This window comes from Nansenia antarctica (genome assembly GCF_963989245.1).
Source record: "Nansenia antarctica genome assembly, chromosome: 3".
Taxonomy (NCBI): Eukaryota; Metazoa; Chordata; class Actinopteri; order Argentiniformes; family Microstomatidae; genus Nansenia; species Nansenia antarctica.
The window spans coordinates 36,746,918-36,770,741 of NC_137688.1; the positions used below are offsets into that span (position 1 = coordinate 36,746,918).

The 23,824-nt window shown below is 41.3% G+C and overlaps 1 protein-coding gene across 1 annotated transcript in view; it reads left to right on the plus strand.

The window, feature by feature from the left end:
- Positions 1 to 23,824, plus strand: part of LOC308154042 (low-density lipoprotein receptor-related protein 1B-like) — a gene marked incomplete at both ends in the record, with an annotated part of 157,449 nt that overhangs the window by 33,183 nt on the left and 100,442 nt on the right. The window contains 13 exons of the mRNA XM_080527222.1: positions 57 to 200; positions 1,810 to 2,046; positions 2,443 to 2,623; positions 5,708 to 5,927; positions 6,194 to 6,383; positions 10,012 to 10,134; positions 10,466 to 10,606; positions 10,744 to 10,869; positions 12,017 to 12,133; positions 16,479 to 16,559; positions 17,174 to 17,341; positions 17,745 to 17,930; positions 23,521 to 23,721. Coding sequence (XP_080383348.1) covers positions 57 to 200; positions 1,810 to 2,046; positions 2,443 to 2,623; positions 5,708 to 5,927; positions 6,194 to 6,383; positions 10,012 to 10,134; positions 10,466 to 10,606; positions 10,744 to 10,869; positions 12,017 to 12,133; positions 16,479 to 16,559; positions 17,174 to 17,341; positions 17,745 to 17,930; positions 23,521 to 23,721 — 2,115 coding nt within the window. The remainder of the gene's footprint in view (positions 1 to 56; positions 201 to 1,809; positions 2,047 to 2,442; positions 2,624 to 5,707; positions 5,928 to 6,193; positions 6,384 to 10,011; positions 10,135 to 10,465; positions 10,607 to 10,743; positions 10,870 to 12,016; positions 12,134 to 16,478; positions 16,560 to 17,173; positions 17,342 to 17,744; positions 17,931 to 23,520; positions 23,722 to 23,824) is intronic.

A 23,824-nucleotide genomic window follows, 5' to 3' on the forward strand; every position in this document is an offset into this window, starting at 1 on the left:
TCCATGCATGCATGTTGGTATTGGTATTTACCTATCTTTATTTCTTCTCTCTGAAGTTCGGAGTCATGCGTGTGAGACAGATCTGTCTGGGAAGAAGGGAGGATGCTCCCACATGTGCCTGCTCAGCGGAAGTTACAAATCCAGATCTTGCCGTTGCCGGACAGGCTTCTCACTGGGAAGTGATGGAAAATCCTGCAAAAGTAAGTTCATTTGTGACAGCAGCTGGTGAAAGCGGGAACAAGTCGGCAAACAATAAAAATGTTCTGACTTCTATTCTGAAAATCTTTTATAAATGTCAATGTTATTGAAAATCAATGACACACTCAATAGTCAAGCCAAAACATTGCAATGCAATGGATTCAGTGAGTAATCCAGTGGGGACTGTCACAGCATCGTTGTCAGTGTATATGTTACGGTACATGTGGGAATACGGTACATGTGGGAAAACTAGGGTTAGGGTTAGGTGCTAGGGTTACTTGGTACATGCTGGCATGTCTAACCCTAACCTTAACCCTAACCCTAACCCTAACCCTACCCCTAACCCTAACCCTAACCTTAACCCTAGCACCCTAGCACCTAACCCTAACCCTAGTTTTCCCACATGTACCGTATTCCCACATGTACCGTAACATATAGACCACTATGTTGGTCACTTGCCCCGTGAGCCAAGATACAAAGGTATTTTTATGGTGACATGACCACCAGATAATGCCTCTCATATAGCAAACATGCCGTATAGTCTTTCTCACATATCATTCTGTTATGTTAATGCCTCATATCATATGAATACTATTGGGAATCTACATTGACTGACAGGTGGAGGGCTAATCTGTAAATCAGATTGATAGCAATAAGAGTGATATTTACACTGTGATATATACACTTTATTCTCACTGGGGTCCAGTGTCTGTGGTGGATCTGATTTGACCTTTGAACCAGATGCCCCTGAGATGCCAGGCTTCCCCCCTACAGTATGTTAATTATGCCAACCACCTCTGCAGCTTTGCATGGCATTTGTGGTGTGATTGAATTGGCCAGCCAGACATCTTAGTCACCACGGCGGATGTGCTGGGTCTGTACCGTCATTAGAATATCAGAGTCAGAATCAAGTTTATTGTTACATCCCATTATACAAGTATAAGAGAGTAAAATCCTTAGACTTCGGTTCCTCGACATTGCAGCAACAAGAGAAAAATTAATGTCAATAGTTATAAAAGAAACAATAAGGGGAGAGAGTCATATAATAATAGAATAGAATAATAGAATAATAGGACGTCTGAGCAAGGCAATCTCTCTCTCTCTCTCTCTCTCTCTCTCTCTCTGGTGCCATATGTAGAGCAAACTCTGCAGGAAAGACTATTACCCTACACGTTGAGCATTCCTCAGTGCTGAACGCTACTGTAGGGAGCTAAATCGTGGCACCGAAACTGCCTTTTGATGCATGCGTTTTCTTTGCTGTATTCCACTGTTGGGTCTAATGAGCATTCTAGTCAATCTAAACCCACTCAGACAGTTCCTCACGACAGCTCCAACATGAAAACCCTGTTTTGGTCTGCCCAATACCTTTAGCTTAGTTTTGTCTCAGGAAGACACAGACTGTTTTGCAGCTAGGGATGATTGATCTGATAACACCTGATCAGCGGAACTAACTAACTAACTCTTGTTTAAATAAAACATTATGTAATTAACTAAGTTCGCTAACATCTAAAACATTTAGTCAAACAGTCGAATTGTCTGTGGTGAGTAGAGAAACACTTAATACGTTGATTAATTAAATTGGTGGTTTGTTTGTTTATCTTCCCTCTGCAGAGCCCATGAATGAGGTCTTCCTGTTCTATGGGAAAGGGAGACCCGGTGTCATCCGAGGGCTGGACTTGAATAGCAAGTTAGGGGCTGAGCACATGGTACACATCGAGGGTCTGGTAAACCCACGGGCTATCGACTTCCACGCTGAGACAAGTCACATTTACTTTGCCGACACCACCAGCTTTTTGATTGGCCGTCAGAAACTTGACGGGTCCAATAAAGAAACAATCCTCAAAGATGGTCAGTGCATTCAGTCTTTTTTAGTCAACAAACTGTAACGTTGCCTGTAAATATTCCTGAAATTGAAGAAGCACCTTGCACTGCATGCCTTACACCTTAGCACTGTAATTAATCACCTGATATATTCTATCACACTTTGAAAATGTGTTGAAGCTACATCCCTGAATTAGGTCAATGTTTAATTCCCCAGTGTATTTGTGTAAGCAGCATTATTTGCATGTCTGTTGTTTTTCTGGTGTTTGCATGTGATGAATCTGTTGGAGGAGAATGCTTTGGGGTTGAAATTACATTAATGGGAACCCAGAGACAGTGATAGATTACACTACCGTGGGAATGATCAAGAGGGGATAACCGCAACTCTGTATCTAATTTTCTCATTGTTTCATCACTCCCTAGACCTCGATAATGTGGAAGGCATTTCAGTGGATTGGATAGGGAACAACTTGTATTGGACAAATGACGGTTATAGGAAAACAATCAGTGTGGCCAGGTTGGAAAAGGCTGCACAATCCAGGACAACTCTTATAGAGGGAGATATGTCTCACCCGAGAGCAATTGTGGTGGACCCTCTGCACAGGTTAGTGTGTTATACAGTGCATAATACATTAAGGCAATTCAGGATCTTCTTTAGAGGCGTAATCTTGTTCTTCTTTGTTTTAAAGCCCCAAGTGCACATGAAATAAGTGCACATCCGTTTCCCTATGGTACATTACTGTATGTGGCAGGGGAGGCTGGTGGAGGTAGAAGGCCTGGCTCATTGTAATGCATGGAATGGAATTAGGAACGGTATGATACCAACTCACATTCCATCAAACATGTCTGCTTGATCCCATTTCTCATTTCATTCCATGCATTACAATGAGCCTGTCCTCCGATGTCTGCTTCCCCTGGTATGTGGGTGGGAGGCATCCCTCCCTCCGGTGTATTTGTATTCCCAGTCTCCCCCTTCATATCTCATATCTCCTCATATTTCTGATGGGTGCCCCTTCTGTCTTTGTTCACTTGATAATCCCTGGGATTAACACTTGGGTGTTGATGCCATTTGTTGTTGCCTTGTGCCTGGGTGTTCATTTAAAGTAGACAGCAGGCACTGTCTGGCGTAACAGTCTCCTGTGTGGCTTCCATTATTCATCAGGTCAGACACTCTAAAACAGACATTCTTTTTCCTCTCTGTTTATGGTTCAGGCCAGATCTCTGCCAGGCATCAGATAAGGCGAGAGATCAAAACAACAATCTTTATCAACATTTCAAACCTAAAGAAGGAAAGTGTTGGGCAGTGTTTGTACTGACAGATAAGAGGACTGGTTGATGTTGCAATGGGGATAATGATAATACATGATAATACAATAAGAATAAGAATAATAAGAATAAGAATAAGAATACAATAATAAGAATAAGAATAATGACTAGCAAATGGGGGGATAAAAACATACGTTATGTTCAAAGAGGAACACAGGAACTCAACAAATGGGTGTTGATAAAGCAGTATAATTAACTGCATAATTAACTGCACACTTTTTTGGGAAAAAGCAATTCTATAAGAAGCAGTCTTGTGAAGTGATTGAACGCGATCATTGTATAAGAGGATTGGTGTAATGCTCTTTCTTTTTACCTTTTGTTAAAAGCCTAGCTACAGGATTAAGCACTAGCTAAGTGTGGAAATGTCTACATAACAGCAGGTTTAGGTTGTATTGAATTTCCCCTGTTATATGAAATGTGCTATACAAATAAACTCGCCTTGCCTTAGTAACTATGAGAACAAGGTTAAAGCAGTTTTTACTCAAACGTCTATGATAGTCAGTCCTGTAATGAGAAACAACAGGTAGAATCAAAGCCTCTAACACAGATTACAGATTTCTTCTTTACAGAAGCATGAGAGATACAGGTGAGAAGTGCAAGTCTTTGCCTCACCATATTTTTAGAGAGCATCCGAGCACCCGTACAATTGTAAAGGCAGGGCACTCCCAGAAAAGATCAAAGTTATCTAGGATCCTCAGTTTCACACGCATCCTTCCACCAACTGTTGAAGCAAAATAGGTTGCAAAATGTACCAATTCCACGTCTGTTTGTACAGTGGGGAAAAGGCCAGAGATACTGTAACAATGTTCCCTGAGGTGGCCTGCAGCCTGTAAAAAATAGTTTGAAAATATTCCTTTAAAACTTCCGACTGGCCAAAGGCAGTGTTATTTGAGTCCACATGAAGGATGATGGTAATAATGTCGGTAAAGTTCACCAAAATGGAAAGGGAGACAGGCATTTATTGTGAAGATATTAGAGCCGGGGCAGCAGTACACCGCTGTAGTGCAGAGTGCAGGATAAGATAGGGCCATTCCCCTATCTACGGAGTCCCCAATCAGTAGATGTAGTTGTATCTTATGTTGGTGGAGATTTCGGGCCCTTGAACGGTTAGATAAGTGTAGTTCCGGGGGAGAAGGTAGTGGCAGCGGGCGCCCGTGGTTGTCTCCCCACCTAACCCTCCTCCACTCTTGCTCCAATGGATTGTGGGTCAAGCAGGAGGAGGTCAAGGGGCAATCAGAGGCACCAATTCAGGATAGGGGTGGGAAAGGGTTCTCTGTGGAATCTCCAGCAACTGGGGCCGTCACCATAGTGGCATCCCATACCACTGTGGTGGTCAGTGGTGGACTCAGGCTGTTTGAAGGGCAGGGGCGAAAAGAAAAAAAGGGCACCTACTGCACAACATGTTTAGTTTAGTTTAGTTTATTAGTTTATGATGTCGTGGACAGTCCCCATTAATTAACTGTAACAACAGTAAATGGAGCAGCTTTAGCCTACATGGCTAATTTCCAGCTGTAGTCCCCGGGCCATGGGACCCCATCAGTGCACATGGTCAAGTTTAGACGATTGGAAGGGCAGCCAATAGGGCACATCCTCTAATTTTGCCACTCAAAAGGGCACTTTAGTGCGACGTTTTTCAACTGTGGGGGCACATGGTCAAGTTTAGACCATTGGAGGGTCACCAATAGGGCACGTCCTCTCATTTTGCCACTCAAAAGGGCATTTTTGCCACTCAAAAGGGCACTTTAGTGGGACGTCAATATCCCAACAGCTGAGGAGGACAGCTTCATTGAATCATGCTAATCTAAAGCCTCATGTACAGTAGCTTGGAGGTTTCTTTCAGCGTTCCTTCGTTCCTTTCTTTTTGCGTTCCTTCAAGGCCTTGATTTCTTTGAGTTGATTGACGATAGTATACCCCTGAAGTCAAAGCTCTGTGTGAACCTTTCACGCTTAAAAACATTGACAAAGTTCTCCTCCTTGACAAGAGGGAACATGTCACACACCTCACATTTCATCCAATGTTCACCTTTCCTTGAGATACATATCCATGCGTCGTATGAGTGCCGTCCCGGCCTACAAGGGCTAACCATGACGTGAGCTAACTAGCCAGTTGGCAAGCTAGCTCGCTGTTGTGGATTAACAAATGTCAAGCCACAAAGACTAGCCAGGACAGATCAGGTGCAGTTTTACTAGTCACTTGTCCAAGCTCTGGTCAACATGGCATGGTCACATAGGGGAATGGAGTGGTTCTCAGGGGATCTTGGTGCTTCATGAGCCTCTGTGTGACTAACCTTATTAAAGTCGTATACTTCAGTTATGTACCCCTTAGCACCACTCAGTTGTTTATTTATGTTCTGGTTAACAGCTGGATGTACTGGACAGACTGGGAGGAGGATGACGTGAATGACAGTATTGGACGAATAGAGAAAGCATGGATGGATGGATCCCATCGGCAGGTCTTTGTGACTTCAAACATGCTGTGGCCCAATGGTCTTACTGTTGACCACAGCTCCAGCACTATGTACTGGTGTGACGCCTATTATGACCATATTGAGAAGATCTTTCTCAATGGCACCCACAGAACGGTTAGTAAATGAGTGAGTGTTCTTTTCTATTGATTAAAAGCGGTATTTGACGAAAGACATGAATATGTAGATTTGAATAGATGTGTAATTAGTGGATGTTGTCAAATTACTTCATCAAACATAATTAGCACTTTGTGTTACTGTATTTATTTCTCATACTGTATATATATTTGCATAAATGTGTTTATCTGCTTCATCATAACTATGATGACTGATCATTTACTGGATTATTTACCATGTTCCTTTTTTGTTTGTTTTATTCTAAGGTGGTTTATAACGGCAAAGAACTAAACCATCCCTTTGGAATATCTCAGTACCAGAATTATGTTTTCTGGACGGATTATATGAATGCATCCATTTTCCAACTGGATTTGCTGTCAGGGCAGGTAGCTCTTATGAGAACTGAGAGACCCCCTCTGTTTGGGATATGTGTGTATGATGCTCAAAGGCAACAAGGTAAATATGTTATCTCACTGACATGTTTTTCACACATACAGATGTCTGGCTCATTAAATGAGTTTTTGTTTAAGTAGCAAAACAAATAATGAGGGGATAGAATGGAGACTGATCATTGATTATGCTTTAACCTAAATACTTATACTTCGAATGTTTGGATTTTACACATTGCTATGAGGTTGAAGTCGAGATTCTCAGCTTTTATTTTATGTATTTGTGTTGGTTTCCCAATTTAGAAATGACAACACTTTGTATACATAGTCATTGTTTCACAGATGAGGTGGTACAGTATGCTGTAAATCTTGGCAGATCCTTTTCTATCCAAACACTCTATTTGCGATTACTCTGGTACATGGTAATATTCATCTTATCTGTCAACGAGACCTTTTTCCAGACATCTGCAAGCTTTTTAGATAATTCTTAGCAAACTGTGTAATCTCACCATCCTTTTTGAGGATAACTAGTGGTTTGCACCTTGCAGTGAAACATATGTCGTTTGGCTGGTGACGTAGTCTGCAGATGGTAGTCTCTTGACACATTCACACTTACCTCCTAGAGAGTGTTCATGATCTGTGGAACTGTTGTTTTGGGGGGTTTCTGAAAACTCATGTTGAGCATTCTTCCGTCATCCACAGTTGGATGTTTCTGATGGATTTTTTTCTGATATTTCAGCCTCATGGCTTCCCTGACCTTCATTGACGTCGCTTGGGTCCTCATGTTGAAAGACATCAATAGCAGACTCCAAAGTCAAACGCAAAGCCTAGAATCAATACCTGACATTGGGAGCTCTCTTATGACTGCACTATGTGACATATTCTAATGCTTTGGTCCTCATATCGGGATCCGATGTAATGATCAGACTTTTCTTAATGTGAATAAATGTTTGCGTTGTTGAAAATCAATGACACACTTGCTAGTCAACTAACACAGCTTGTTTTGTGAGCCTGCTAACAATGTAAAGTAGTGGTATAGTTAACTAGGTAGCAGTGTGGATTACTCACTGAATCCATTACGTTGCAGTATTTTGACTAGCGAGTTTGTGTTGTGATTCTCAACAACGTTGAAACGTAGTTCCATTTTACAAAAGAAAAGTCTGAACATTTTGATTGGTTGCCGACATGCGGACCAAATGATCAGACTGTGTCACATACGGAACACACCTGTCAAGCTAATTGTCCCATTACTTTTGGGTACCCTGAAATAGGGGGACTATATATAAAAAGTTTTTTTCTGAATGGTGAGACAAATATAAACACAAATACCATTAAAAAAGCCAACAATCTCAACTTTAACCACATAGTAATTGTTTATTGATTTAAAATCCAAACGTTCAAAGTAAAGAGCTTCACTGTGCCATTACTTATGCAGTATTAGCTTTCCCTCTCAGGGGTCTTCAACCTTTTTCAGCCCAAGGACCCCTTGGACGCGAGACAAACAGAACATACATTTATTTTGTAAATAGTTTTTGTCAAAAGTAGTGTATTATTGCCTATTAATGCTTGTACTTTACTCAATATCATTTTTGTTATATTTTTTAATTCTCACAAATTATTTTGGTGAACAATTGTCAATTTGGTGAATAATTGTCAATTATTATGACAAATTGGCCGACCCCCTGCAGTACCTCTGCGGACCCCCTAGGGGTCGCGGACCCCTGGTTGAAGACCACTGTGATGGTGATGTGGAAAATACTGTGGTATATGAAGTCTTTGAACTTGTCATAAAGGTTTGCAATACATGTGACACAGTCTGGTGAAAAGGGCCACATGTCAGCAATTCTCAAGTTGTGCAAATGAGCAAAAAAATTATTTACTTTTTTTTTTTTTAGCACATTACAAAAGTTGAAGTGTTGAAGAGTCCACTTGATATAACAAACAAACGTTTTAGGATCACTAACTACTTATAATTTGTGAATTGGATTCACTGTCTTGTCTGCCATAGGCTACTGGGTAAGCGATACATGGTTTGTAAACAAACATACTTTTTAGGATGTGTTCAAAAGCAAGGACTGTGTGATCATCTAATTATGTGTAGTTATGTGTTTTTAGCATGTTGATGTTCTATCAGCATGTTGTGATGTGCTAAATATGCTGTTAGATGTTCGTAGTGATGTTCCTTTTTAGTGCTAGCCTATTTGCAGCTGTTTTGCGTGTGTTTTGAATCAGAGCGCATTTCTCCGCTATTTGGTTTGAGGTGTAGCATCATTCAAATTAGCATATCTTCTTAAATAATTTTTACAATCTACACTTTCATAATCTGGAAGAAACTGAAAAATGACATTTCCCTACTTGACTTTTTAACCAGACCCTGTCACATATTCTGCTGCTAAGCACTTGATGCTAATTTTAACCTTAAAAGGTTATGCCACAGCCTTTTCTCTCTGTTTTTCATTATATGATCTTAACTGCCTCAAAAATATTGTGGATTATGGAAATATTTGAATTGATTTGTTGCCATGACAGCCTCACAGTTAAAGGTCTTCAGTAGTCCCTATATTGGTCGATGGATTGATAGCTGAGAGAAAGAAACAATTACTTTTAAAAATGAAATATAAGTATATATTTTATATTGTTTACGATGCGCACTAAAACGAAGCCAGCATTGCTGACTTTTTATTGTTATTTGTTGTTTTGTGTGTTGATGTCTTCTTCTTTGTCATAATGTTTTGTGGTAGTTTCTTTTTGTATGTTGTATGTGGACCCCGGGAAGAGTATCAGCTAATGGGGATCCTAATCAAATAAAATAAAATGTCCAATCAGTCAAGCTTGAGATGGACTTTTGATGCTTTTACAGAACGGAATAATATTATGATAATAATAATACTAATAATATATGGGTGCAGCAATTTCTTTTGTGTAAGGGGTTTGAAACGCATGATAGTTATATTAAAGTGATTTTAAAATAGGACATTTGAACTCATTGAAGACATACTTAGTCAATCATTTTTATCATCATCTTCTGCAACCTTCTTAGTAGCTAATTTGCCAGGGAAGTAGAGTCATGACCAGTTGTCAGATTTACGGTGGAGAGCACTCTCTAATCTCCTAAGCGGTAGTTAACTGGGGGGCATGTTTCCAAACCCACTTGTGCCTGGGGCTGTCCTGATAACAGTTGCTTAAACACCTGTCTCAGTAGCTCAAAGGAAATCTGGAGCTGGGGGGGGGACACACCTCAGCCTTTCCTTCAGCATTTAGCCCCCTTTTGTCTCACCCGGTGCACGTCCCCTGTCCCCCAGCACTCCAGTCCAGTTCCATCTCTTGGAAGGGTGTCAAAACACCCATCAGTCATGGTGTTCCTAATTCGCTGCTCTTGGTGCTGTAGCAGGCATTTGTTTCAACCCAAAAATCTAGCTGTGGTTATACAGTACCTTCGATAGTGTTTGTGCAGTTTATGGAAGAGGTTTTGAATTCATTTTATTTGTAACATTGCTGTTTGAGAGAGACATTTGTGATTCCCCTGCCTGTACTCAGTAGGCTTTTTCCAAAACGTAAACATCTGTGGACATACACAAGACAGGAGCGACAGTAGAGTACTTTTCCAGATTCTAAAGCTCTTGTTGTGTTCTCCTTCTGTTGTAAAATAATTTTTACAATCTGACAAATCTGATTTACCTGTGTTTGTTCGATAGGTGAAAATGCGTGCCGGTTTAACAATGGTGGCTGTGGTGGTTTGTGCCTGGCCATACCCGGTGGCAGGGTGTGTGCATGTGCAGACAGTCAATACCTGGACAAGAACAACCTTACCTGTACAGGTAGGCCCTGTCAAATACACTAGATTGTCAAATATACCAGGCCTGCTTGTGGCTGACAGCCAAAATCAATGACCAAGGACCAATCAATAGGGCAATGACAGTAGATCAGACACTGTATAGTTATGCAAGACTGAACATGCCTGTATCGACATCCAATGACAGCTCATTTCAGAGATATCTTATCAGTCACTCGGTGCTATTGGGTGGGAAAGGAAGCAAACAAGAAGAATCTTGTTGACTCATTTGTTTTGTGTGTGTGTGTGTGTGTGTGTGTGTGTGTGTGTGTGTGTGTGTGTGTGTGTGTGTGTGTGTGTGTGTGTGTGTGCTGCAGCCACATCAGGGGACTCAGAGGCACATAGGTGTGGCGGCGACGAGTTCCGCTGCAGGAACCACCGCTGCATCCAAGGCTCCTGGAAGTGTGACGGCGATAACGACTGTCTGGATGGAAGTGATGAGGAGGCACATATTTGCGGTAGGTCTTAGTACCATTTCTGAACATGAAGACTACTGTGTTATTACAGAACACATTATCAAAGTTCACATTAAACATCCATAGTACATTAGTGATGAAGACATACAACGTAGAGTAATGTTCCCCCGTTTGCCCAGATAACCGTAGCTGCCCTGCCGATCAGTTCAAGTGCCAGAACAACCGTTGCATCCCCAAGAGGTGGCTCTGTGACGGGACCAACGACTGTGGGAACAACGAGGACGAGTCTAACTTCACCTGCTCTGGTAAATAGTCATATTGATCAGATCATTGTTTTGTTTTTCTTCCTTAAATTGTTATTATTACAATATACACTTACTGAGCACTCCTCTGAGATAACGTGATTGCAATTTGGAGACACACATAATGTGTAGTGTGTATAGCTAGAATACCGTTACTGTAACAGAGAAACTGAGTGGTCATAGCACCTGCACAACTAATTTAAAAATGATCGCAACATCTTTACTTCATACTCAAATGACTGACAATAAGAGTAGAAGACAGATAACATATTGATGGTATAATTAACTAACCAAAGTATCAAATGAGCCATTTCAGTTCAAACCCATTACATTACATTATACACTCACACTCAACACTTTAGGAACACCTATACACCTTCTCATTCATCGAGGTAATGGTGTGGGGAATGTTTTCTTGGCACACTTTGGTCCCCTAAATACCAATCAATCATCGCTTGAATGCCACAGCCTATTTGAGTATTGTTGCTGACCATGCATCCCTTCATGGCCACAATTTACCCATCTTCTAATGGCTACTATGATAATGCACATGTCAAAAAGCAAAAGTCGTCCAGTCCCTACATATACACGTATTATATCAAAAACTTAAAAATGTATTATATCTTATACCACAAATAATTGAGGCTGTTTTTAGAGCAAAGAGAGGCCCTACCCAGTATGAATATAGTGTTCTTAATAAAGTGTTAATTGAGTGTAGATGATTCCCTTGCTTAGGATGTGCTCAAAGTAACACCCTGGTCTAATTTCCGCCCTACAATCTCAGTGGCTGATTAAAATGCACAACAACATCACACCAAGCCAAATGTCACCAGCCAGAGAGTAACAGAATCCAGATGGGATCACCTTGTGTGCCTTTTCAGTTCTAAAGCTACATGTGGTGTGCTGGCTCCCATTGTCTGTGTGTGAAATCAAACATTCACACAAATCACATAACACTAAAAGTACAAAAGCTAAGCCGTTACGCGAACACTTCCCATACTTTATGGGAAGTTAGTGCTAATGTCAGGCAATGTCAGGAAACAGAAGCCTAAGAACTTTACTCTCTTACACTTGTGTAATGTGACGTAACAATAAACGTTACATTTGAATAGCGTTGCTTCATTGTCGTATCCCTTGGATGTGTATTCAGCTCAGCTGTGCCAAGTCAACCAGTACTCCTGTGCGAACGGACGATGCATCCCAGAGTCCTGGCGCTGTGACAGAGAGGACGACTGTGGGGACCACTCTGATGAGAGCACCTCCTGTGGTGAGCTTTTGAACTACAAGTCAAAAAACTACAACCGTAGCCACGCCCACTTAGCAGTCTTGTTAGCATTCGTTTAGCTATGTTTTTAAGGATGAAAAATAAACATCAACAGCAAAAACCGCTAGAATGAATGCTTTCAAATAAAAAGGGCAAAAAAAAGTGTTTTTAAAATATTGATGCTCATTGCTTTGCCTCCATACTATTTGCCAGGTACAGGTGGACATGCATTATCACCTATTTGAGAAAGCTCTTTCACTACCTACTGCAAGTGTCCATCACACATTCTGAGAGAATTGAGTCGATGCAAAGATACTTTTTATTTTGTTTTATAGCTACCCTTTACATAACCTGTATACCCTAACATAAGCATTATAATCAAAACAGTATTTAAAATACAATGTATAATAGTGTGCAGTGTGACTATAATCCAAGCCTTAGGTACAATGCAAGGTTGTTGATGTTATGGAGCAGCACATAAGGTTTCCATTGACCCTGAGAAAGAGTTTAGGAAATAAATTCAAACAGAGTACATGAGTAATTCTGTCAAAACGCATCTTGTTCAACATTGTAATCCCACACAACACATTGAAAGGGTTTATATTTTAATATCCATTGTGCAACACAATTCTCTTAATTTATTACAGTATCTAGCCCTCCTCTGTCCGCTCCAACGGATCTAGGTGTTTATAATACACTTTATAAGTCTCATATCCTATGTTTTAACATGTTACTGTTGTTTTAACTCAGTTATCCAACTAGTTTTTATTTGATTACAGTTTTTTATTGTTGTAAGTCACTTTGGACAGTTGTCTGGAAGGTGTCTGCTAAATGCCCTAAATGTAAATGTAATGGATCAGTTTACTGGCACATGGCATTTGAAGTGCACATAGGCAGTGGTTGATTCTCCGTTTGCCAAATCATATCCAAACATATTTTTCCCTTGAGGACTGGGGTTCAAGCCGAGAATCCTCAGGCTATTGGCCCATCTCTCTAACCCAACCGCAGGTTTTCCCATTTAGAAAAGGGAGACGAATTATACTTGTATTCTTGAACCCGAGTGTTCAAAGGATATTTCAAAAGAATCCAGTTGTTCTGTGGTTATTAATCATGTATGGTTCTGTGGTTATTAATCATGTATTGTTCTGCCGGTGAACTTCCTGCGGTGGTGATTCGGAGTAAACAACTGGACGGATGATATTAGGTTTCAAACCCCCCCCCCTCCTTTATCTACAGCTAATTGAACCTTGGCCTCGGTCTTTTGTTTTTCTCTGTGAAAATGATCGCCTGTTAATTAAATGTGGCAAACAGGCTACCCTCCAGTTATGCTCTGGCATTCTCAGCAGGCATTCTGACCTAGAGATGAAGAAAAAAGCCATTACAATTTAAAATGTTAAATAGCTTGAACTATGGTGCCTTGCGTAAGTAATGGGATAGGGAAGCATTTTTTTCGGCTCTTTTGGCTCTATACTGCATTTCTGAAGTGCTGAAACCAATGCACGCAAATACCGTCCAAAATAATTTGAGAAACTCTACTTTAACCTCATAGTTTATATTTGTAGTCTTGAGCCAAACGAAGAAAAAATGCTTCACTGTCTCATTACTTACGCAGGTCACTGTATTTATCATGAGGGAGCTCATTTGGTTCTCATTTTCTCCCAAAATGTAATGCTGGTGGTTGTCAAAGCTGCAGGTTCTCTTTCAGTCGACAGTCTTCACTCGCTTATTCGCAAGCCCCTTTGCAGTGTTCCGATAGACCATACAGTAGCTACCAAGCATATCTGGTCCACTGGATAGTTAACAGATTTCCCTGGGCTGTTCGGTTGCTCATTCTTCTTCACAGGAATGACAGCACTACAGTGTTGGAGAGACCCCTCCCTCCTGCTGATAGGATGCCACAACTGTATTCCCGATGGACATCCTATCGCACAAAGTTGTGACAATAGATAGATTTTATCCAAAGCTACTTAGAATTAGAGATTACAGGGACAGTCTCCCTGAAGTAACTTACGGCCAAGTGCCTTACTCAAGGGCACACTAGTGGTGTTCCTAGGTGGGATTTGAACTCATGACCTTCTGATCACCAGTCCAACTCACTATCCACAAGGCCTACTACACCACTACCCCTATGTCAGATGTGTCACTACAGGGATGAGGGGAAGTTCACAAAGGTGAACAGAATATTCAGTGAGCAGAATATGGTCAGACTGTATGAGCACAGCCCATATCAATGTTCTCGGGGTTACTAGCCCTCAGGGACTTTTGTCCATTCCTACGCGGACATGTCCTAGTTAGATCAACACGACAACACGTTTACAGTGGCTTAAATCAGTCGCCAAGGAGCCGCACGCTCAATGCAGATCCTGACCATAGCACAGGAATTACTGCTTTGGAGCAGCGACCATCTGTTTCCTCTCAGAGCAACACATGTACCACGCCGACTGAATTTGTGACCGGATTTACTGTCGCGTGGAAGGCTCCCCGGCGGGGGAATGGCGACTCCGCTGGATGTCGTCCAGGAGATTTGGAGACGTTACGGCAGGGCCGCCGTAGGTCTTTAGGCGTCTGTTCTTTGTGATAACAGAACACAAAGTTCCCTTGGGCGTGGACGAATTGGCCCACGACTGACCAGACGCACTCCCTCACGCATTCCCTCCTATCAGCCTCATTTCACCCAGTCGGAACAGAGTGAGGTTTGCACGGTCTATCCCTTCTCCTGATTGGCTTGGGAGACCTTGAGGGGTTGGTTGTGAGAAATGTGGTGTGGTGCCTTTACTGTGCTCCATTGCCACAGCCCTCTCCTTCTTATAAGACCTGCTCGAACAGGGGCAAGGCCTTGTCCACCATTAAGGGCTACCTGGCTGCCATTTCGGCATGCCATTTAGGTCTGGGTGAGATGACTATAGGGGCCTACCCACTTGTGCATGGTTTTATGAAGGGAGTGTGTCACATCCGTCCGGATGATTCCAGACCACCTGGCTGTTCCGTCTTGGGAATTATCGCTGGTGTTTCAGACTTTGCGTTATAAGACAGCATTGTTGCTGCGCATCAGCGACCTCCTTGGTCCATCCTTTATGCACTTGAGGGTTACAATACGTCCTAATGCCACGTTCGTTCCCAAAGTAATTTCTATGACATACAGTAGTCATGCTACTGAACTGGTTTCTTTCCATCCCCCCACCATTTTATTCCCCTGATGATAAGTGCCTGAACACTCTCTGCCTTCTGCGCACACCTTGCATCTACGACGTACATGAACAGAACTGAAGCGTTCAGGGTATCAACTGTTTGTGTGTAGGGCACTATCCAAACAGCGCCTTTCCCACTGGATAGTGGAGGCTATTACAAAAGCTTACGGTTCTAAAAGACCTGCAAGCCCCCTTTGAAGGTCTCAGCGCATTCCTCTCGAGGAATTGCTACTTCTTTTTATTTTTCTGTTTCTGAGATTGCTGCTCCCTCATCTCTTTCAGAAAACCAGGGTTACAAAAGCTTCCATAGTAAATACATCATATATGTCTGTAAGAAAGTAAAGGTTATTTTATAAATGATGTACGTTATGAGGGAATAATAGACACACACCTCCAGGTTTAAAGGCTTTTCGCCACTGACCAACAGTTAGGCACAAGCTGTTTGTTCTAGAAAATATAGATATGAATGTAGCTTTTAAAACCTGCAGTTGCAGAGCTGTTGAATTCTGGTGGGACAGGCGGCCTGGAAACCAGACAGAAACAACAAAACTACCTTCATAAAACACTGATCAAGCAGGGCCTTGGAAGAAGGAGAGGGCCATGGGAACGGAGCATTTTGTTTGGTTCCATTGCTTGTTTTGGATAAAAGATATAAACAGTTGCAGACATATAACAGCAGGCTCTGAGGACCTGTGTCTCACATCTATAACAGAGCCTGCAAAATAATCACCATATTTGAAGCTTCTGTGGGCAAATGTGGCTGTGTGAATTATCACATTATTTCTGGTGCTACTTATAAATCGCTTGACTTCACAAGTACAAACAGGCGCAATGTGCCCCAATAATTTAACTTTCTGCTTGACTTCCTCAAATCTAAATTAAAACTGCACTGAAAACCATTTTGCTCACCCCATTTTGTCGTTTGAGAATGCTTCAGTAACTGACTCACAATACTATCTGATGTGTACACTGCATCAAAACAAAACACACAAGTAAAAAAAAAAAAAAACTAGTTTCAAAAGATCCCACTGCATGCTCTATTTACATTGAGTGGGAGCATTGTTGGGAGATTCTTTTTAATTGAAGTTTCTGATATAGTACTGTATAAATGTTTTTTGGGAGACAACAATCTGTCATTGTGTTTCTTGTCATTGACACAGCGTTTCCAACCTGTGAGCCACTCACTCAGTTCAGCTGCTCCAATGGGAGGTGCATTAGTGTTAAATGGCACTGTGATTCAGGTAAGTGTCAGCAGGGATCCCTGGGCTCATTGATTGAGAAAAATAAATAAATCCCCCACTGACCTAGCTGCCAAAGCAGTAGACTGTGTAAGTAGGTCCTAATACAAAATCAGTTGGGAAACCCAAAACTGATAGAAGCTTTGTCCATGTTTGGAAATGAGTGATGTCTATAATAACCATATAAGAAGTACTTAAACTGTCTATTGCAATTTGATTTAATTTACCCAGTTTATAGATGACTGAACGTTTAGATCACACCACTCTTCTGCACCCATGATATTATGAGATAGAAGTGTATTGTCGGGTGGTGTAGCGGCTTAAGCGTTGACCATGTAACCGCAGGGTCCCCGGTTCGATTCCGGTCGGGGACATATCCTGCATGTCATCCCTCCTCTCTCTCTCACCCATCCTTCCTGTCTGAATCTCTACTATATCTGTCAATAAAAATGAAAAATATGAGTGGGACTGCCCACACAGATAAAATAACTTAAAAAAAAAAAAAAGTGTATTGTCAAGAGGCAGGCTTGAAGCCCATCTCCACCTTCTCTTAGTCACGATGCTCTGACTGTGCCTTACTCTCCCGGCTGTCGTCTTGTCTCCTCCACTGAGCCCAGATGATGACTGCGGAGACGGCAGTGACGAGGTGGGCTGTGTCCACGCCTGCTCCAGCGCCCAGTTCCAGTGTGCCAGTGGGAAGTGTATACCTGAACACTGGGTATGCGATGACGACAACGACTGTGGAGATCACAGCGATGAGAAGAACGCCTCCTGCTCTGGAACAGGTGAGAAAATCACTTTTTACAATATAAGCTGGTGAAACCCGGGAAACAAGTCGGCAACCGATCAAATTGTTCAGACTTTTATTCAGAAAAATGTTTCATAAATGTCAATGTTGTTGAAAATCAATGACACACTCATTAGTCAAGTTCCCGGGTTTCACCAGCTGCCGTCACATAATCTGTTATGCGTTGTTTATGCCTGTCAACGTTAATCATACATTTCACAAAGATTGTCATCTGATGTGGAAAGTCGCTTACAGTACTGGGAAAAGACACCTACAGTACTGTAGCTTGTGGACAGAGGATTTGGTTAAGATGTATCTCTGCACCTCTGTTCCAAATCGTTTTTCTTTATTCCTGGTAGAGCATATTTTACATTCTCTGGCTTGGCCTGTTTCTGTCTCAGCTGCGGCATCAGCCAATGACTGCAACAGAGATGAGTTTTACTGCGGTGAGGATGGCACCTGTATCCCTGACCGCTGGCACTGTGATGGAGACAAGGACTGTGAGGACGGTACTGACGAGACAGATTGCGATGCCAGCGCCACAAGGATATGTGACCCACAGGCCAAGTTCACCTGTAAAATATCAGGTACTGTTGAAGCCATGTGCTCTTTTCATTGATAGATCTGATTCCTTTGACTTAATGCCATTCTACCTAGCCATTTTTTACAATGACATTGTCGTGAGCCTTGAGGCTCACTTTCAGACGAAGAGCAAGTTTGGCCAAGATGTTTTGTAACTGACCAGCATTTTTCATGTATTCATTTTGTTTCATTCATTCATTCATTCATTCGTTCATTCGTCTGGGAAGATACTGATCAAGATTGGCCTAATCAATGGATTCAATAACAACTAAATGTCTTCCTGTAATGTGCATCCGTGTCTCTGAGGCTGTTGCGTATAGACTTACGAAATTAGTAGTGCTAACTTACAATAATTAGCCTATTATTTGAAAGCAATCCACAGACAGTATTATATTAAAACGATCTAAGCCCTATTCAAATGGTATTAGTTTTACAAGGAGAGGCAGGGTAATGTAATCATTACCAGATCATCTCCGTCATTTTAGTCCCGTGAAAATTCGGCTATGTCAGTCATTTTTACGGACTGCAACCAACCGTGGTTGTAAGAACTCCGCCCTCTTTCTCCCTGTTTATTGACCTCAAAGAAATATAACCACAACTTAATTTGCACTAGGCTACATGGTATGAGATCTGTCCCCTCCACTGAACATCATCACTGATCACTGACTATCATGGCCTTTGGTGTGTAGCTGGCAATCATTATGATGCTGGGTGACAATCAGTGGCAGTTGTGTGTCTGTAATACGCCTACTGTGATGAGTATAGCTGTAGGCTGTACTATGTCAAACTCACAAATGTTAATCTGTACAAACAAATGGCTTATTCACTAGTTTGTTGCCTGTATCTAACAAGTCATTTGACTAACCCCCTCCCCCCTGGCATGTATCATAGTTGGCTACAAATTAATAACTTTCATTTACGTGTCATATCATTGCTGTAGCCTTGGACAGTCATGTGACATTCATGATCTGTTGGACAGTCATGTGACATTAATGATCTGTTGGACAGTTATGTGACATTCAGGATCTGTAGGACAGTCATGTGACATTCATGATCTGGAGGCAAAATGTTTCTGCAGCACCGTGAGATCCACCTACCACAAGCTCAAATTGTTTCCCATTAACAAACAATAGCATGACGATACGCCCCTATGTTGCAAGAGATGACATTTGAATGCTGAGTACAGTTGAGGCCTAATCCTCTTCAAGAACAGTAAAGTTATTCATGTTGTTAGCTCCTGTATAGAAGATTGACTTGCGCACACAGATTTTACTGTAACCAAAATGTTGCATTATTTTAGAGAACTGTAATCAATTCCATTTTACGACATGAAACTAATAAAATGGTCATGTTCATTTATGTATTTCAAACACATTTTAGCCGACGAAACTTGGAAGTGCATGGTGGCCTAACCAGTGTGATATGATTTAAGAGCACTGGCGGACTCAGGGGGGGAGCAGGCGACTGCCCCTCCTGGTGCCCCCACGGTTGAAAAACGTCACGCTTAAGTGCCCTTTTGAGTGGCAAAAATGCCCTGTTGTGTGGCGAAAATTAGAGGATGTGCCCTATTGGTGCCCCTCCAGTGGTCTAAACTTGACCATGTGCCCCCACAGTTGAAAAACATTGCACTAAAGTGCCCTTTTGTGTGGCAAAATTAGAGGATGTGCCCTATTGGCTGCCCTTCCAATGGTCTAAACTTGACAATGTGCACTGATGGGGTCCCATGTTGTGCAGTAGGTGCCCTTTTTTTCTTTTCGCCCCTGCCCTTCAAACAGCCTGAGTCCACCACTGTTTAAGAGTGAGGGACTTGTAACTGCATCATCTTCCCAGTATTTCTTAACTGTTCATCTAGAAGAGAACAATCCAGATCATGTTTTGATCTATCTGCCAGATTTTGAGAAGCATCATGGGAAATCAGCCAGGCTAACAAACTGCAATGCATCTTGTTGTGTCGCTACAGAATGTATTTACAATGGTAAAATGGAACATTTGTTAATTTACATGACTCCTAAAATAGTTCCATATGTGTCCAATAATTCAAAACAGGCTTGGAATTGTTGATGTCCCAAGTAAGTGTGATTATACCTGACTGTATATGGGTCTGCATCACATTATGGGTTGCATTGATAATAGAAAAGCCTTTGGCCCAGCCCAGTGATCTCACTGTGTTGGAATGTGTCTTGGGGGAAAAAGATTGAAAAGTGTGACAAATAGAATGCGTGTTTAGCACATCACAACATGCTGATAGAACATCAACATGCTAAATGCTACATGCTAATACATTGTTTACAAGCCATGTATCACTGCCTGAAGCAAGTTATATAATAACTTATGTTTTGTGAAGGGTACTGGGTTAGTGATACATGGCTTGTAAACAAAGTTACTTTTTAGGACTGTGTGATCATCCAATTATTTGTAGTTATGTGTTTTGTTTGTTTGTTATATTGAGTGGGCTCAGAACAGTATTAAGCATTAAGAATTGTCAACATGTGGACCTTTTCAGCAGACCGTGTCACATATTCTATCCACTCTGACATTACAATTTGTGTTAGAACGCTTTTATGCTAATATCAGTTCAGTCAGGACACTTATGTTATTTAATAAGTTTAATGAACATGGTAATACAATAGGTTTGGCATAATTGGATGGCTCCAGCTACCCTGCAGCTACCCTCCTGGAGTGAAACAATCAAATACAGGGAGCCTATGCACTTTCCAAACCCCTGTAGGTAGGTAAAACACTGCAAACCTCAGGTGGGAGTGTTGCAAACTCGCTCTATTAAATCAGGAGCTTTCCACTGTCGAATGTCTATACAATTATTCAGTTTAGAGCAGAAGGATTTGATCATAGTTTAATGTATTGTGGCTCATGATAAAGCAGTCAAAGTTAAAACAATGTCAGTAATTCATTGTGACACTTGAACCTGAAGATGTATTGTTGTGTGATTCGGTTAGGTCTGTTGTATTCAATCAATTCAAAGTTAAGTTTTGAAGGTTGAGCACATACATCTGATATTAGCACCAAAACGATACTAGTGGGGGGAAAAACTGTTGCAGCTATTGATTTTTTTAGCCAAGAACAATTCATGCAATGAATATTTGTTGTCTCATTACAGTATGTGGTCATTCAATCTTAAAACTGAGTGACTGGTGGAAATACTGCTGCTACAATAAAGGCAAGAGTTTGAATTGAAGATATTGGCAGACCCAGTTCCGAGCCTTTAGAATATATATTTTATCAAATCCAGATCTATTTGAAACCAGTTAAACAGACCCATGCCTGGGATTCCTCATCAATAAAATAGATTCAAGCTGATGTTGGCTGCTGCTTCGGTAGCGCCATTAGCTGAGTTTCCTGACACCCATTCCTTTTCTCAAGCCTCCACTCAGATGGGCTATTTTTACCTCGCCGCTTCACAACCTGTGATTGTTGAGCTGCTGTACGCTTCCTGCCATTTTCAATGACGAGCCTTTGTGAAGTACATATACTGTACATAAAAAGACTTGCTATGAAACCTTAGGAAAATACAGCTTTGTTTTTTGAGATCTAATATTAGTTTTCTAGAGTCTTTCTTCATCTGTTACAATGGCTAAGTATGACTACTATGTGATACTTTTACAGTAGGGTTAGGGTTAGGGTTAGATCTTATATACTAATTATATTTAGTATTATATTTTATTGCGATGACTGATCGATAAATGATTCGCTTACTTGGACAAAATTGTATTTGTTGTAAGTCGCTTTGGATAATTTTATCTAATGGATTTTATTTGTATAGTATAGTATAGTGGATAGTGTACATAGCCTTTATTTATGTAAACCAGCTCTTTTCCCTTCTTGTTTTTAGTTTTTTTTCCTAGCACCAGGGGAGCCACCCCTCCCAAATTTCGTTGTTTGGTACCTGGGGTCCGTTTCACTAACGGTGGCTTAATATAGCGGCGCTATAATTAAATGCGGCGCTCAGGGACCTCGAGATTGGTATTCAAGCCTCAGGTGATTCCTCGAATGAGGATCAGCCTTGTGTCATCAGTGTTCACAGAAGACAGGCTTACAAATCTTCGATATGGGCGCGTGCACGCAGACATAAAAAGCCCTGAAGTGTCGATCTGTCGAAATGAAGATACTCCACTCTGCAGGGGTACTACATTTGCGCAGCATTCCGAATTATTGATTTTTATGAAGACGGAAAAATAAGATGTAAAATAGTGCAATACTGCCGCAATTAACAAGGCGAGGGAAATGGTTTGGCAAGAAATTGCTGACCGATTAAATGCGTAGGTCATACTAGCCCCAGTTATTGTTATATGTTCATATTTTAATAAATGAATATTGCTACTGTGGTGATATCCGCAGCAGGCTACAAACCATCATATCGCCACAATGGCGTAGTGGTATTGACTGCTGCCATAGGATTTATTCGACATTTTATATCAGTGGTTCGAATCCCTCTTCAGGCGCACTTTTTACTGCATTTCGTTGTCTGAATCTAATCTAAAATCTCATCTAAAAAAGTATTGTAGGCTATAAAATTATGGTGCAGGCTAATTTACAAGAACTGACACGATTACAATGGTGTTTGAAACCTTTGCATGAAATCTTCGGTTAAATGTAAAAAAAAAAAAAATGAATGACTTAGTCAAGTCTCGAACTCTCAACCTTTGGAACTCGAGTCCACAGCCTTAACCACTACGCTAGCTAGACCGCTGTCATGACGGCAATGCAAGTTGAGACAATTACTTCTTTTTTTTTTACACTCTTTTCTTTATCTATCTATCACACTTTCAAAATATCAAGTTATCTATCACACAATCAAACTATCTATCGATCGATCACACTTTCAAAATATCAAATTATCTATCTATCACACAGTCAAACTATCTAATCTATCTATCTCATGTGAAGTGGGAACTAATATTTCCTAAAAGACACATGAGGAACTTTCGTTCAGGGTTTAGTTTCCGCCTGTGAGCCTTTTTTGACGCACGGATGACTATAGCCTGTGTTTTAGCCTGGTCGGGACCAGGCTAATTATATCTGACTCAGAAGGAGCTCAACCAAGCAGCGAATTATTTGAGCCACATTGATGGCACCGAACGCAAGCTAACATTTTCGAGGCTTAAAACTTTATCGAGGCTTAGACCTTTATCGAGCTTCATGGAATAGGGCCCTGTACTATATCAATGACAATAAAGACCATTCATTCATTCATTCATTCATTCATTCATTCATTCATAAAGGCGTCTGCTAAATGCCAAAAATGTAAATTAATTTGTCAGTTGGTCACAGTATGCCCTATTGTTTAATTCAACAACAAACAACAACAACAACAACAACAACAACAATAACTAAAACAAAGACAAACACAAAACAAAAACAATCTCAAAGAATATGTCCAATTTAAGATGAGAAAAGAAATCCGAGATTTCCCCCGCGGTTTGGGCCAACACATGTGGTCAGTAGCAGCGTTCACACCGACGCCACCATTTTGTCATTGCCACTTCCACCCTTGGTCCGCCCAATCAGAGGTTTATCTTTTTTTCCTCTCTGACAGAGATCCATCAAAAACACCAATCACCTCGCTCTGTTTACTCCTAGGCAAGTGCATCAGTAAGAAGTGGGTCTGTGATGGAGATTATGACTGCAAGGATCAGTCTGATGAGGAGGGCTGTCCGATCTCGGCCTGTAAGCCCCCCAGATACCCCTGTGCCAATGACACGTCCACCTGCCTCCAGCCAGAGAGCATCTGCAACAGTAGAATAGACTGTGCTGACCATTCTGATGAGGGACCGCTATGTGGTAAGAGCTTTAGTCAGTCACTTCAATTCAATTATCTCGATCCTGTTGTCTACATCCACTTATGTGACCAGTAGATTTATGTTGATTGTGAGCTGTTACACAC